The 14,261-nt window shown below is 38.0% G+C and overlaps 1 protein-coding gene across 11 annotated transcripts in view; it reads right to left on the bottom strand.

The window, feature by feature from the left end:
- The window catches only part of phldb1b (pleckstrin homology-like domain, family B, member 1b), a 97,179-nt gene that overhangs the window by 51,881 nt on the left and 31,037 nt on the right, over nucleotides 1–14,261 (bottom strand). For 10 of the 11 annotated variants that reach the window (XM_055166803.1, XM_055166805.1, XM_055166802.1 and 7 more), the window contains exons 3-4: nucleotides 13,496–13,619; nucleotides 13,246–13,416 (exon numbers count right to left, since the gene is read on the bottom strand). In XM_055166803.1, coding sequence (XP_055022778.1) covers nucleotides 13,246–13,416; nucleotides 13,496–13,619 — 295 coding nt within the window. Of the gene's footprint in view, nucleotides 1–8,925; nucleotides 9,317–13,245; nucleotides 13,417–13,495; nucleotides 13,620–14,261 lie in introns of those variants that run through there. The other variant, XM_055166811.1, reaches the window with a different exon arrangement.

Genomic DNA, 14,261 nt, shown 5'->3' with positions numbered 1-14,261 from the left:
CCTTAAGGTCAGAGGAGGTAACTAGACATGCGCAACTGTTTTTTATGCTTTTTAAAGAATATAGGCAAGAAGACAGTGTGGCCTAACTGGATATTGGAACTATTTTATTGTAGTGTTGTCACTTTTGGTTGGTGTGTTAATGAATAGGGACTATGCATAAGAAATGAGTGACCACAGAGGCACATTTTGATAGTTGCATAACCTAATTTTGTCGATTTTGGGGTTCTATATTAATGAAATTAGTGGTCTACTTTTAGATCATTTAAATAAAAACAGACACTAATTCTTGACAATGACTCTGGTCGTGCAAAGTATGAAACACAACAAGAGTTGGAAACACTCAAGTCAGTGTGTGATTAGTTCAAATGACATTTACAAAATGTAAAAAAAAATTCTGGAAACCAAGTAAACTCTACAGCAGCTTTCCTCAGAGTAGTGTTTAACTCATCACTGATTGAGGGAAAGCATGAGGTTAAAGTATCCAATTACCTTTCCACTGGGTATAGAACAAAACACAAAATATGATATCTACGAATCTGCTGTAACTGGCTGAGTTCATATGTTCATATTCTGTTGGACATCAAGTAACACCTTTCCAAATAAAACATATTTTCTTTTTGCGCTGTGCCCAATTCAAATCTCTGGTCCACATCTGGTATGACCACGCTGGCACTATTTTTTATAAAACACAGCGGTATCTTCAGGGAGACGATTTTTCCAACTATCAGCAGTTTACAAATGGCACAAGACTCTCCAAGACTTAAACCATCTGGGAAGAAAGAAACTAGATATTTTCACCAAAAATACAATAAATATATCAGTGTAAGTCTACAGAAAGTATAGTAGCTGTGCATTTAACTGAATCAAGATTTATATCGAGTAAAAGTTTGTGTATAACTGTGCAAAGAGCGGTGAGTTGAGGGAGTATTTTTTTGTTTGCTTGTTTTTTTTTTCTTGGTTTCATTTTGTATAATTTCAAAATTGAAAAAAAGAAAACACCTAAAAGCACGTGTTCAGAAATTGTTAGAAATTTTACTATTGTTTGTGTTAAATCGCAATGATTAAGTATATCTCACTAAATTTAGGAATAAGTTTAGGATTCATATTGAAAGCCATTTTTATTTAACACAAAATAAAACTGAATCAATATGAGGAAAAAAATGCAGGTTATGTCAAATGATCCAGAGCTATTAAACAGTCTCAGACCAGGGCAGTGTCAGTGGCCGTATAGTGCCCTGGACGGTGTGTGTGTGTGTGTGTGTGTGCGTGTGTGTGCATGCGTGCGTGCGTGCTGGGTTAATCAGATTGGCTTCTGAATGTTGTGAGAGATTATACTTCTGAACTTGGGACGATCGGGTCCAATCACCACTTCATCAACCTGAGTGCTCTTCTGTTACTACGGCAACTGCCTAAAGAGCAGCTTCATTTCACCAAAAACAACTGAAGATGGGAGATAAAATGAGCACTAACTAAAAACATACCTATCCTAAAGTTATATTATACTTTAAGAAAATGTACGTTTTGTTTTAGTAACACTAGTATTATATAAATAATTATTTCTATTATACATTGATATTATTACAATTTTGGTGATTGAAGGCTTCTAAACAGAGAATATTATGTGTATTAATTTTGCCATAAAACATCTTTTACCATGCGTTTTAGAGTTTGTATAGTCCAGATGGAGAGAGTGGTTATTGTCTAGTCTAGTCACAATTATCCAAATTAATCATTGCATTCTTAATAAATAGTAGTATTTCCTTTAACTTGGTGGATAAAATTTCAAGAACAATTAGCCAATCAGTATAACTTTATTCATCCCAGAGGGGTCATTTAACAACAGCCAGAACACCTTCAATAAGTGAAGAACATGCAAATTCCACACAGAACTGCCCATATCCCATCCGTGTGGAATACTAAATATAAGAACATGTGGGTTTTTTTTCTCATAGCACTCAGAACACAGAGTCAACCTGAGTCAGAAGGACAGTCCAGGTCCATTTTCTAATAACTCATACAGTAAGTGGATTATGGAGCACACTATATAGACAAGGACATGTACTTTAGTGAAGGTCAAAATCTATAGAGACTAAAGTGAAGTCAGCAATTTACAAAATGGGCCCTTCTTGGATCCAATCACTGACATTTTAACTTTGCATTTAACATTGACATGATAAAGTGGACTGCAGTAGAGCATTAGAATATTGCATGAAGACATACTCAGCTAATATATATTAAATTACATTAAGTTTCCTGTGTAGTTAGCAAGTAGGCATCAAAATTAGGAAAGTTTTAAGGGCCCAGATTACACTTTTTCTGATGTTATAATGCTGTTTCCTCATTTCAGACATACCTGGAGTTGTGTTTTGTTTCATTCAGACATGTTTAATTAACACACAAATCCTGCATATAGGCTGAGTTCTTCCTTCAAACTGAAAATACCTGTTCCTCCTTATTACCTGTCATGTGGTAATACAGAAAGTGCTATACTGGGTTTTTTAACTCTACGCACCTTCACTAGAGTCATACTTTCAGCCCTGGAATCACCCATTTCTAGAACAAAAGGTTAAAAGTTGCTATTGACTTGAAAACCACCACTTATTGACATCACAGTGGAGCAGAGCATTTTGAGCTTTGGAAATGTGACAGACTAATAATGCAGGATTACTCAAACATTTGTGAATAAATCAAAACACAGCTCCAGGTATGTGTTTGATGTGGTAACAACATTCTAACTTATTTTTGTGTAATACAGGACCTTTAACTCACACATAAATGGATTTGAAATATTTTTTTAAAGAACATTTTGAAAAGGTGTAACCTGTGTTATTACTATTATAGAGGTTTACACTGCGTTCAACCTTTTGGAAATTGGGTTTTACATTTGGCTACAACAATTGACATTTCTCAGGTACCGAGAGTCTATCATGAAAAGACAATACTATCAACTTAATGCCAGCCCTAGCACAACCGATCAGCATGAACCCTATGGGGAGATCTGGTTTGGTCCAATCAGAGCTAATGCCACATATTCCTCCAGGCTGCAGTGGCTTTTAGGTCCATGTGGTAAACCCAGTTCCACTCACCCCATTAAAAATGCATTGGAGCAGCAAATATTCCCCGTCCCTTTAATAACATGACTGCAGTTTTTCTGTGACCAAGATAAGTCTTTCCACTGCCTTTGCCTCAACCACAAGTACTTTACCCTCAGGAGGAGGTCTATGAGAAGTTTGACTGGAATTACTTCAGTGGAGTGAGAATACTGATGAGTTAGTTTGGTTTGGTAATAAAATAATGGTCAGAAAATATACACAGCTTTGGGTGATGAGTTATCCATGGGTTTCAGAATGATTAGAATAGTTGCCACAACAATTAACAATTTAAACTAAATATTATATCTTGTGAATGGGAAAAAGTCCTCAAAATGTTAACAGGAAGCTGAAAATATGGATAGTACAGAAGGTTGATGGGGATGCTATGGAGGATATGAAAAAGACAGTTGATTACATTATTGTAGATATCAATCATTACATTAAAACTTGTATTTATTAAATGATTTGTGTTGTACTCAATTATATTGTATTTAAAGTTTTAAAGTCCTAAGTAAATTATGTCGGTATTGTATGGTGGTATTGTATGGTAAGATAAAAAAAAATAAATACAAATTCCCGGAAGTGCGAGTCTGGGCACCAGCCAATCAGCGAAGAGCCATATATTCTGTTCTGGCAACAATTCCCAAGATCAAGGATTTAAAGCTGGAACAAAGAGAATAGTGAATAGTTCAGTCAATTTTTTCAAGGGGAAAAATGTTATTGCCCTTCTTCCTACGGGATTTGGGAAAAGCTTAATATACCAGTTAGCTCCGTTAGCAGCACATTACATACGTCACGACCAAACAGCAGCGATTGGTTAAATGAAAAAAAATATCCGCCTACCGTCAGGCAAACGAATTCTAACTCTGCAAGGTCAGACGGTTTCTACGAAGTGAAACTGGCTGTTGAATCAGGCTAATCAACTTATAGTTCAATACATGATGGAGGGAACAATTATTTTTGGAAATAAAGCTCAAAAATGTATAGCTTTACTCATTTAAGTTACCACTCTATGTTGACAGCTGCACACTTTAAGCCCTTTAAAAACTTTGGAACAACAGACAACCAGCACAAAGCCATCTTTATGAACCAGCGACTATTCTCCTCAGTCTGTCCACGGCAAACTTTTCAACTATTTTATGAGGCAAAAACTTTTACTGTTTACTGCAAAACAAAAAGACTGAAGAGTGAATGTGTGACGTCACTGGAGTGGTGCAGAGCAGAGGACAAAAGCATGCCCACAAACACATGGGGCAGTTGCTATGGAGACACGATGGTTTACAGCCTGTGCTGCAAAGGCCAAAGAGGAAACCCCCCTCCCCAGTTAATCAATGACTTGAGTTTGTTCCAGTCAAACAGATAAAGGTCTAGTGTGGTGAAGGAGGAGGTGGGATTTGAACTCATCTCTGTCATGTGGGAGACGGTCTGCGCAAATACAGGTTGGAAAAAATGACTTGGAAATAACAGATCACATGTTTAAACCAGTATGACGCCAGCAGTAAGCCTTTGTGGCATTTAGCAGTGGATTCTTGCTAATTCAAAGTGATACCGAGCCAGCAAATACAGCTTTCTCTTCACGCTTCTATAAAGACTACTTAAAGTTCCTATGTTACACAAAATTTATTCTTGTGACCTTTAAGGCATGTTAGAATGTTGTTACCTCCTCAAAAACATACCTGGAGTTGTTTATTGTTTCGTTCACACATGTTTAAGTAACCCCTTATTATTAGTGTGTTTATACCTCCAAAGCTCAAAATGTTCTGCTCTACCTTGGGATGTCATGTAGTGGAAGTTTTCAAGTTAACAACTACATTTTACCTCTTGTTCAGAAGAGATTGGCACTTTGGTTGGTTACATTGGTACATCACAAAGTGGAACAGCGTGTTTTCTGTTTCCTGAGAGACAAAGTCAGCCTAAACTTTCAGGATTTGTGTGTTAAACATGCGCAAATTAAACAAAACACAACTCCAGGTATGTTCTTGATGAGGGAATATTATGACATAGATCAGAAACTAGTGTAATATGGGCCATTTAGTATTCCTAAGAGCTACACAGACCAATTGCACTTTGAAGTAGACTGTCAGCTGCTCTCCTGTGGATGCCCATCACAATAAATACGTTGGTGGCTAGTTGTGGGACATCCGAGCAGATGTTCCCCCTCCACACCTCCCCACAGAGCGCCGCCTTTGTCACAGCCACTGTCCTGCTGCGACACATGGACACAGGCAGATGGTTGCAGCAGCGCGGGTGTATGAAGAAGTCAAGTGATCTACAAGTGGTGGTTTGAATGTATGGGTATCTTTGAATCATATGTAAAATCAATATAAAGGTTTCAAATACACTATTGGTATACTATAAGTTTTAGAACACCCTAATTTTTCCTGTTATTTATTGCAATTCAAGTTCAATGAAGAGCTTGAAATGGCGCAAAGGTAAATACTGAACAGCCAGAGGTAAAAAAAAAATAAAAATTAAACGATAACAAAACACAAGTCCAAGTGCTGCAAAAACCTCAGGAAAAAAGAATAAGATGGCAAACTTGAAAAGATGAAGTGACCAGCTCAGTCTCCAGACTTAAACCTCATCAATCTGGTTTTGGGATAAACGGGGCAGAAGAGTAAAAGCCAAGCAACCTACAAGTGCCACACATTTATGGGAACTTCTGCAACAGACCTGGGAAGAACTTTCAGAAGAATATTTGATTTCTATTATATAAAAAAAAAAAAAAAAAAGGTGTGGCACTTTCATGAGTCAAAAGTTTAGAATACCTTTTGGTCAACAGTAAACAGCAAAAACTGGAAAAAGTGTGGTGTTCTAAAACTTTTGACAGGTAGTGTATGTTGAGAAGCCAGCATAAATTTGTACATTGAAGCTTATATAAATTTTGCTCCATTTAAAAAAAAAGGAAACAAGACAAGACAATACTAAAACAATACAATAGCTAAAAAAAATAGAAACTTGAAGAAAAAATTTATTTAGAGAACCTGATGGCACTCATTTAAAAGTGATATGGTATTTTACTATTGTTAGCAAATAATCGTTGATAATAATTTTGAATTTGAATTTTGATTTGCGATGTTATTTCTATTAACTGTTTACAGAATGTCTCTACACTCTACTCCCTCTTTCCTCTCTCCTCTTCCTCTTCCTCTTATAGATGCATATAATCTGGCAAGGAGTGAATTAGCAAGTGCTGTGATTTTAATAGAAGAAACATGTCCATTTAGGATCTGTAGAGTATATGATGTATAAATCAAACCATATTATTTAGCTTTTAACTTTTGTCCACTTTTGAGGAGAATTTCCAGATATTCTGTATTGGTAACCATAGTTCAAATGTGTCTTGGAGCCCCATATTTATTTTTGGTAGCCACAGTCTGTCTCATCTGAGCCCTGACAGCGCCTTGACCTGCTCTTGTCTTAAGGATGTTCGCTCACACAAAGTGTCACTGACAACATACAGGAACCATGCGTCTGTACACCAGCTGTTCCCACCTCCCCTGCTACAAACTGCCCCCCGCTGTCTCAGAGATGCGCAGCTCTGACCTGTGCTCGGGCCCCTGGGAGCCCATCATACGCACAGCAGCCACAACTCTGTTTACAAAGGGCCTCCACATCCTCATTTCTCTAAAGGGTCAATGCAATGTGTCATGGCCAACAGATGCAGAGGATGGGAGAGCAGCTTTTGGAAAATATGACTATGCAGTACAGTGAAATCATCAGTCAGAAGTACACTGAAAACTGATGGGGTATTTAAAGGTCCAAAATTACACAAAACTGAATCTTGTGAGCTTTAAGCCAAGTTAGAACATTGTTATCTCATCAAAACCATACCTGGAGTTGTGTTTTGTTTCATTCACACATTTTTGAGTAATCCTTTATTATTAGTCTGCTTATATCTCAAAATGACATCACAAGGTGGAACAGAGTGTTTTTCCATTTGAGAGAAGAACTTGTATGCAGGGTTATTGGGTTAAATGAGATACAAATGAAACAAAACTATGAGAAAACAACATTATGACATAGATCAGAAAATAGCATAATACAGGCCCTTTAAGGTGCACTACACTTTATTCTCCCTGACACTTCCTGTAGGAAAATTTGTCCTCCACATTTGACAGGGGCAACTTGTCAGGAATAGTGGGCACTATAATGGGTACATGTCATGAGTTAGCTGGAAGATTTTACTTATTGAGCACATTTTGGGTTGATGGGGGGAGACCCAGAGGAAACTCACCCAGACATAAAGAGACGCATGCACACTAAGAAAAAAGGCCCAGACAGCTCGGGAGCCGAACCTGATACCTTCTTGTTAGAGTGTGTTACGCAATGTACCGTGCATGAATTAACAAATGCACCAGAGTTAGCAAAATAAACTAACCTAAACTATAACAAATTACAGAGGACTAATTAGCAACTTAAAAAACAACCCACAAAAGAGCACAGCATGCTTCATGTGCCATTCCCAAATAAAATGGATAGATATGCATCAGTAATACATTAGAAATCACTAATATAATATGCAACTAATTAAATGGACACAATAGACTTGGGAGTTGTTTGGGAAAATGCTGTTTAACTCTAAGTAAAGCCTCCAGCCTGGTTCAGAGACAGGAATAGCAGTGTAACAGTAGACAGACACAGCGCGGTCTGGTCATGCCAAGCTGGATCGTGGGTATACAGTGGGGTATCCAAGTGGGTATCCAGGGGGGTATCTAGGGGTAACTGCAGACACGTATATGTTTGTGTCTATTAAAGGGACTCACATGGAGGTTAGGGGAAGTCAGGCGCGAAGACAGCAGCATTACAGCAGGTGTCAATAGTTATGTGTGACAGATAGTGTTTTCACAATACTAAAATGTCAAACTTTACGATTCTAAGGGAAAGGGTCGATGCATACATAATAAATAAGCACTACTTTGAGAGACAATAGGATACCTTTTTCAACATGAGAAAAGCTATACTTTCTGTGGAATCCTCATTCATGACTACTCTATTCAGGTCCAATTTTGTCCCAAGTATGTATTATTTCAGTATTGATTTTTGTACAAATGATCTTTAGTACTATTGATCAAGTTAGGACAAATGTTGTGCTTTTTTAATTTACCTTATCTTTAAAATCATCATAGTCACAGAGTAATTGTAACACTAAAAATAGGAATTGCTTGTACCCTGAGTTTTTCTGCATTCTTTACTCTTTTTGATGGCGTAATTATGGGTTATGACATAAGGTATCCATTTTTCACATCCAGACTTTAACTCTATGATAGCAGGGAGCATTAGACTGTATATTTCTGCTATTATAAACATGTATAGAAATTGGACAAGGTTAATAACTGTTAGAAACTAGTTTTATAACAATAATGCTGATATTCTTCATGAGAGTTCTAACCCAAAATTACAGGTTAAGTTTGCCTATTGTGAGGTCCATAAACACACGAATCTGAGACATGTGTTTATTTCTTTGATATCTCGTGGCTTTGTTTGCCCACTTGCCACATTTTGTAACTTTTGCATCACTGGAAACACGGTAAATACGCGTGGGTTGCGGACGAACCCAGTAGCCTATCCAATGCGTTTTGACGCACACAACCGGCGTCGGGGATAAGGTTACACTGCCGTTAAATTAGCACCAAGCGCCCGCTACAACAAATTACAAGCCCTGGAAAGCGAAACACAACTTTAAAACTAAGGGAGAGGACCTCAAATTACTCCATTGAACTGCTTGGAATGCGTAATAAACCGTTTACCCTTCTGATTAACATCACCACTGACCAAAGCTAACCAATTACAATTCATCACCAAAGTAATGACATTAACTTTACCAACTTACTTTACAAGCACCGAGTGGGACCTCTCCTCTTCGCTGTTTTCATTGTATCTGCTCCTTTAAAAATACAGCCACGTGTTTCTCTCCGTTTCAGGCGATATTTTGTAAAAAGGCAACGATAATAGTAGGGTTTTGTCCCCAATAGCTTTTGTTATGATAATCCTAGAAGACCATAGACTCCGCGATGTTCTCCAGATATGTAAATGCTGTGAGTGAATGAGTGCTCGCTTCGCTTCTGGTTAAAACTCCTCCAATGGCGACTTGGTAATGTCCAGTTTCATTCAAAAAGTGCGCAAGTTTAAACACATAGTCCACTGCTTCTCTCTATTTAGTTTGTCTTTATAACTATAATGCTACAGCCTCCTCCGCGCACTCACAGCTGGTGCGCAGTCATCTCTAACCAGGGCGCAGGGAAATTCTGGGTTGTCAGAGGGGAGAAGGGAGAAGAGGGAGGAGGAGGAGCAAAAGGTGGCGGAGATCCTGAGTCAGAGCGGTGCCGAGGGGGGGTATAAACGCGAGAGAAAGACCCGGGATCCAAGCAGCAGTCTCTGGGGAGAGCTGGTAACGAGTCACGCGTCTGTCACTTAACAATAGACCAGGAAGAATATAACTGAATTGTGATCGATAATATTGATTTATTGGCAGAAGTGAAAGCATTAGGGTCGCTGGAAAATGTGACCATGACTTTAATAAATTATTGTTGTTTAAAGGTTTATTTTAAATGGTATAAGATGGATTATTGGCACTGTCTGTTGGAGCTAATGAGATATTTACACCTCAGTTTTTACAATTTGAGCCACAATATATTACCCAAATCTTCATAGCACATTGTATGGCAAGAATGTTTTATAAGGGCTAACTCCTGAATAAAAGGTAATTAAAGGTCCTATATTACACAAAATTGTGAGCTTTAAATGATGCTAGAAGGTTATCTCATCAAAACCATTCCTAGAGTTGTGGTTTATTCACACATGTTTGCGTAATCCTGCATTATTAATCTGTCTACATCTCACAAGTTCAAAATGCTCCACCTCCTGATGTCATGAAGCTGAAGTTTTCAAGTTAGCAGCTACCTTTGACTTCTTCTTTAGCAGAGATTGTCAATTTGATGGCTGAGATTATACAAATGATTCCAATGAAGATGTATGGAATTTAAAAACACAGTGATGCATTTCCTATTTTACCACATGACATCACAAGGTGGAACATAAAGTTTTCAGTTAGAGAGAAGAACTCAGCCTAAATATGTAACTGTGTGTTCAATATGTGTGAATGAAACAAAAACACAACTCCATGTGTATTTATGATGAGAAAAGATCATAACATAGATTATAAAATAGAATATGAGCCCTTTAAAATAGTTCAACAATCAAATAGAGTTAAAATGTACTCTAAAAATGTAATATGAAGCCAGTCATTCAAAGGCAAAATTATAAGTTCCAATATTGTTTAAATATATGTATTATTTATTGGTTCCCAGAAAAAAAATTCAATTAAATTAAAACTGTACAGGCGGCATTCATTTGTGGAGTTTTTCCTCACCCCACATTTATGACTGTGTTAAAGATTAAAGGTACTGTGTTGTTTGAAGGCTACAATTATACATTAAAGAGCTTATATTGTTCCCTAGAGCCACATTCACCTCACTCATAAATCCTCTAGTGTACGTCCCATTTAATTGGCTTTGACTTGCAATACGCCTAGAAAATGATTTAAAAGGAACATATAGTAACCTATGTACAATCTATAGTGGTATAGAACAAATAGAAGTGATCACATCTTAACTCTGGGCTAACTTTGCAACTTGTTGACAAACATAATCCTTGGTTATTGCTTCAGTTACAAAATCATTTCATTTATTTCACCATCTGAGAAAGTGAATCTTTAGAATTAGCTTTGTTTCTACATGTGTTTAGTTGGAATTCCCCATTGCACCTCCATGACTACAAAAGATTAACACTAAATGCTTGTAAAACACAGTTGTAACCTTTAACAATTCAAATCTGTAGCATTGCATGGCTGACTATAAATTGCCTGTGCTGACAAGTCAAGCCATCAGTACCATATATTTTTAGATGGATAGAGGAGGTAGCATAACATATAGGCCTGCATACATACTTAGTCACATAAGCAGGTAATGTCAAGTATTACTCATATGGGTGTTACCAAGTCTAGATTACTTCCTGTTCTAAAATCACATTCACTCTACAAAAGTGTAAACAAACTGCATCTTTCACAACCTCTTGAGCTCATCCCAAACCGCGGTATAACTTTTCCTGACAGTGAACTCTGTTTTACCCTCTCATTCATTCTTCTTCCACTTGAAACCCTCCGCGGGGCTAAAGTTGGACCCGTCTGGGGTAGAGAGGGCAGTAAAAATAGCCCCAACTCAGGTTACCTATAGGCCAGGACCTGGTCTGAATACCGAACGATAGACAAGGCAACACACAAGCCCAACAGTGCATGCACGTCACAGTGAAGTTTGATGGAGGTCTATTCTTCTAGCTACGAAATATAAACCCAGATCTTTGTTAGGAGAGCCCAAAGTAAGTAGTTAGGTTTACTTAGGCTAGTGAAATTACTCATTAAAGGACATATATATGCAATATTAAATGCTATAATGTTCCCTCATCAAGTTGCAGTTTTGTGTGAGTGATTCATGTATGTTTGAGCAGTTCTATGGTTCTGCATTTGAAACTTAAGTGCTCAGAAATGTTGCGTTTTCACCTAACCCCTATCGCTACCTGTACTAAGTTGTGATTATCTGAAGCCAAAAAATGTTAAATAAAGATCTACATATGTCATAGTTCAATCCTAAAAAAAGAAAAAATGTTTTCTTCATGGAAAATTATAGATAGATGCGAGTAGCGCTTTTGGACACTCAAAGATGCTTTAGAAACAATAGAAAACAGTGATGGAAATAGGTGAGGCAGACTGATAAACATTCACCTCACACTCTGTTTCATGGGTAAACTCAACACAGCACATGTTATTTTGAACAGTAAATAAATGATTGAGCACAAACAAGTACATGGAAAATCTAACAAAAAGACCAACTGCCCAATCTCTACTACACGTAGATTTGGGGTTTTTTTTTATGCATTTCTAACATAAATACATTCAGTAGCATTCTCTCCACGGCCTGTGCTCTGAACGCCTGTGGATCTGAACAGGGTAAAAATCAATTCTGTTCTTGCTTTTCCTTCAGTATCTACAGTGGTGCTCATGCCTGAACATGGCAAATGCACAGAGTTAACTCATTAACACAGAGACCCTAAACGGTTCTTCTATCGATCCTTGGTTAAAAGCTCAGACTGTGCATTTTAAGCAACAGACCTTCTGGCTCATTTCCATTAAGTCGGCAAAAATGTATTGCGCTGATCTGTAGTTTACTGTAAGGAAGTGCAGTGAAGGCACAAAACAGTGAGATCATGAAAGAAGAAACATATCCACACAGATAAAACATGAATGTCACACCAGTGCCATTCAGAATAAAATATATTTCAGTTTTCTGAAAGCAACACACCCTAATTATTTACAATAAGGAGTCCATTGAATTACCCTAAAATGTGAACTCTTATATTTTAAGCAGTAAGTTACTAGCCTGATTTATCAGCCGGTTTCACTTCGTAGAAACCATCTGACCTTGCAGTGTTAGAATTTGTTTGCTCGACAGTAGGCGGGTACTTTTTCATCATTGCTATTTGGATGTGACGTATGTAATGCGCCGCTAACGGGGCTAACTGGTATATTAAGCTTTTCCCAAATCCTGTAGGAAGAAGGGCAATAACGTATTTCCCCTTGATAAAATTCACCAAACATTCTCTTTATTCCAGCTTTAAATCCTCAATCTCGGAAATCATTGCTAACACAGAATATATGGCTCTTCACTGATTGGCTGTTGCTCAAAATCGCACTTCCAGGGTTTTTGCAAACTGTCTAGTGTATTCTGAATCCTGACCTAGTCGCTGGAGAGAAATTAAATTGAGTGGAGGCACTAGTGGTACAAAGTGAACTAAGAGAGTGTGACATCAATCATAGCATTTGCTTCCAGTCAAATATAGCTTATATTAGGAATAGGGATTAATTTACAGACAAAATAGTGAAATACAAACAGCAGGATCAGGTAGAGTGGGTTAATATGATCATTTTACTACCAAAATGATGAGGCTCACTACAGCAGTTACAGAGAGATTTTCAATTCAGCTGGAAGTGCCCCCATGCTCACTTCCTATTTCGAACACAGCGGCTGGCGGGTTAGCTATGTCCATTTATATATACAGAATAAGACTATAAGATTTCTCACACAGTATTTGTTCTTACCTTGAGAGAGGCGTACGGGCTGTTTGACCTGCAGCCCATCCATAGAGCAGAGGTTGCCACAGGGATGCAGTGTGATCACCCCAGACCTGTTCTCAATGAAGCAGTGTTGCGCTGCCACCCCAGGGCCCTGGATGGCAATGTCCATCGGACCATGGCCTAGCGTAGTTCGACCTGGAAGAAGATAGAAAAAAAAAATCACTATATAATAAATAAATACAATAATGTCTTAGTCTTTAACTTTTGTCTATACCTTCAGGCAGTGGCAGCAGAGTGATAGCTGTGCTCAGGCGTCCACTTCCCAGACTGACCAGATGGGGGCGCTCTGCTTGGAACTTCAACCCCTTCCCTGTGTCAATCAGGTCCAAAGGAGTGCTCTGGAATGTAGAAAAAAGTCCATTAGAATTGATTCATTCTATATGATACTTAAACTATTCAAACCATGTATGACGTCTGACAGCCCGTGTAACATACAGCATGTAATCTGATCGAGTGGACACACTATCTGCCCAAACAGGTCACTTCCTCTGTCTGCACTCACACAACTGTCTGAGCTATAATTAGCTCCAAGTGATGAGACCTAATCTGCAATAATTTCCTGTCCATTAGCTAATCATTGCTGAAGGGACACTGGTCGATAGAAGTTTGACAACAGAAAATTAGATACGAGATTGGACAGCGGGGGTATTTGTGGGTTCTTTGTTGAAATACACACTCTTTTCATCTCAGTCTTATTGGCAATATGACAAAATGGATAAGGAAATTAGAAAAGTGCCCACCCGTTTCCTGTATTACCAATTTGCACCACTAGGGGGAGGTTTCTATACCTCTGCTGCGCTTGCCCATGCAGTTTCTCACCAAACAGAATTTTGGGCCTTGAAAAACAGGGGTTCTTGTTGCTACGTGAGCATGCTTTTCGCCATTCTCTTACCTTTAAAAACTATAAGCTCCTCAAAGCTCTTTAGGGTACTAAACAACAAAGAGCAACGCACCTAAACTAAAATGTTTATATTTAATGA

This window comes from Boleophthalmus pectinirostris, unplaced genomic scaffold, assembly GCF_026225935.1.
Source record: "Boleophthalmus pectinirostris isolate CB_2022bp ecotype Guang Dong unplaced genomic scaffold, ASM2622593v1 HiC_scaffold_9, whole genome shotgun sequence".
NCBI lineage: Eukaryota > Metazoa > Chordata > Actinopteri > Gobiiformes > Gobiidae > Boleophthalmus > Boleophthalmus pectinirostris.
The sequence above is the reverse complement of the archived record's forward strand: the minus strand, read 5'-3'. Positions and strand labels throughout refer to the sequence as shown.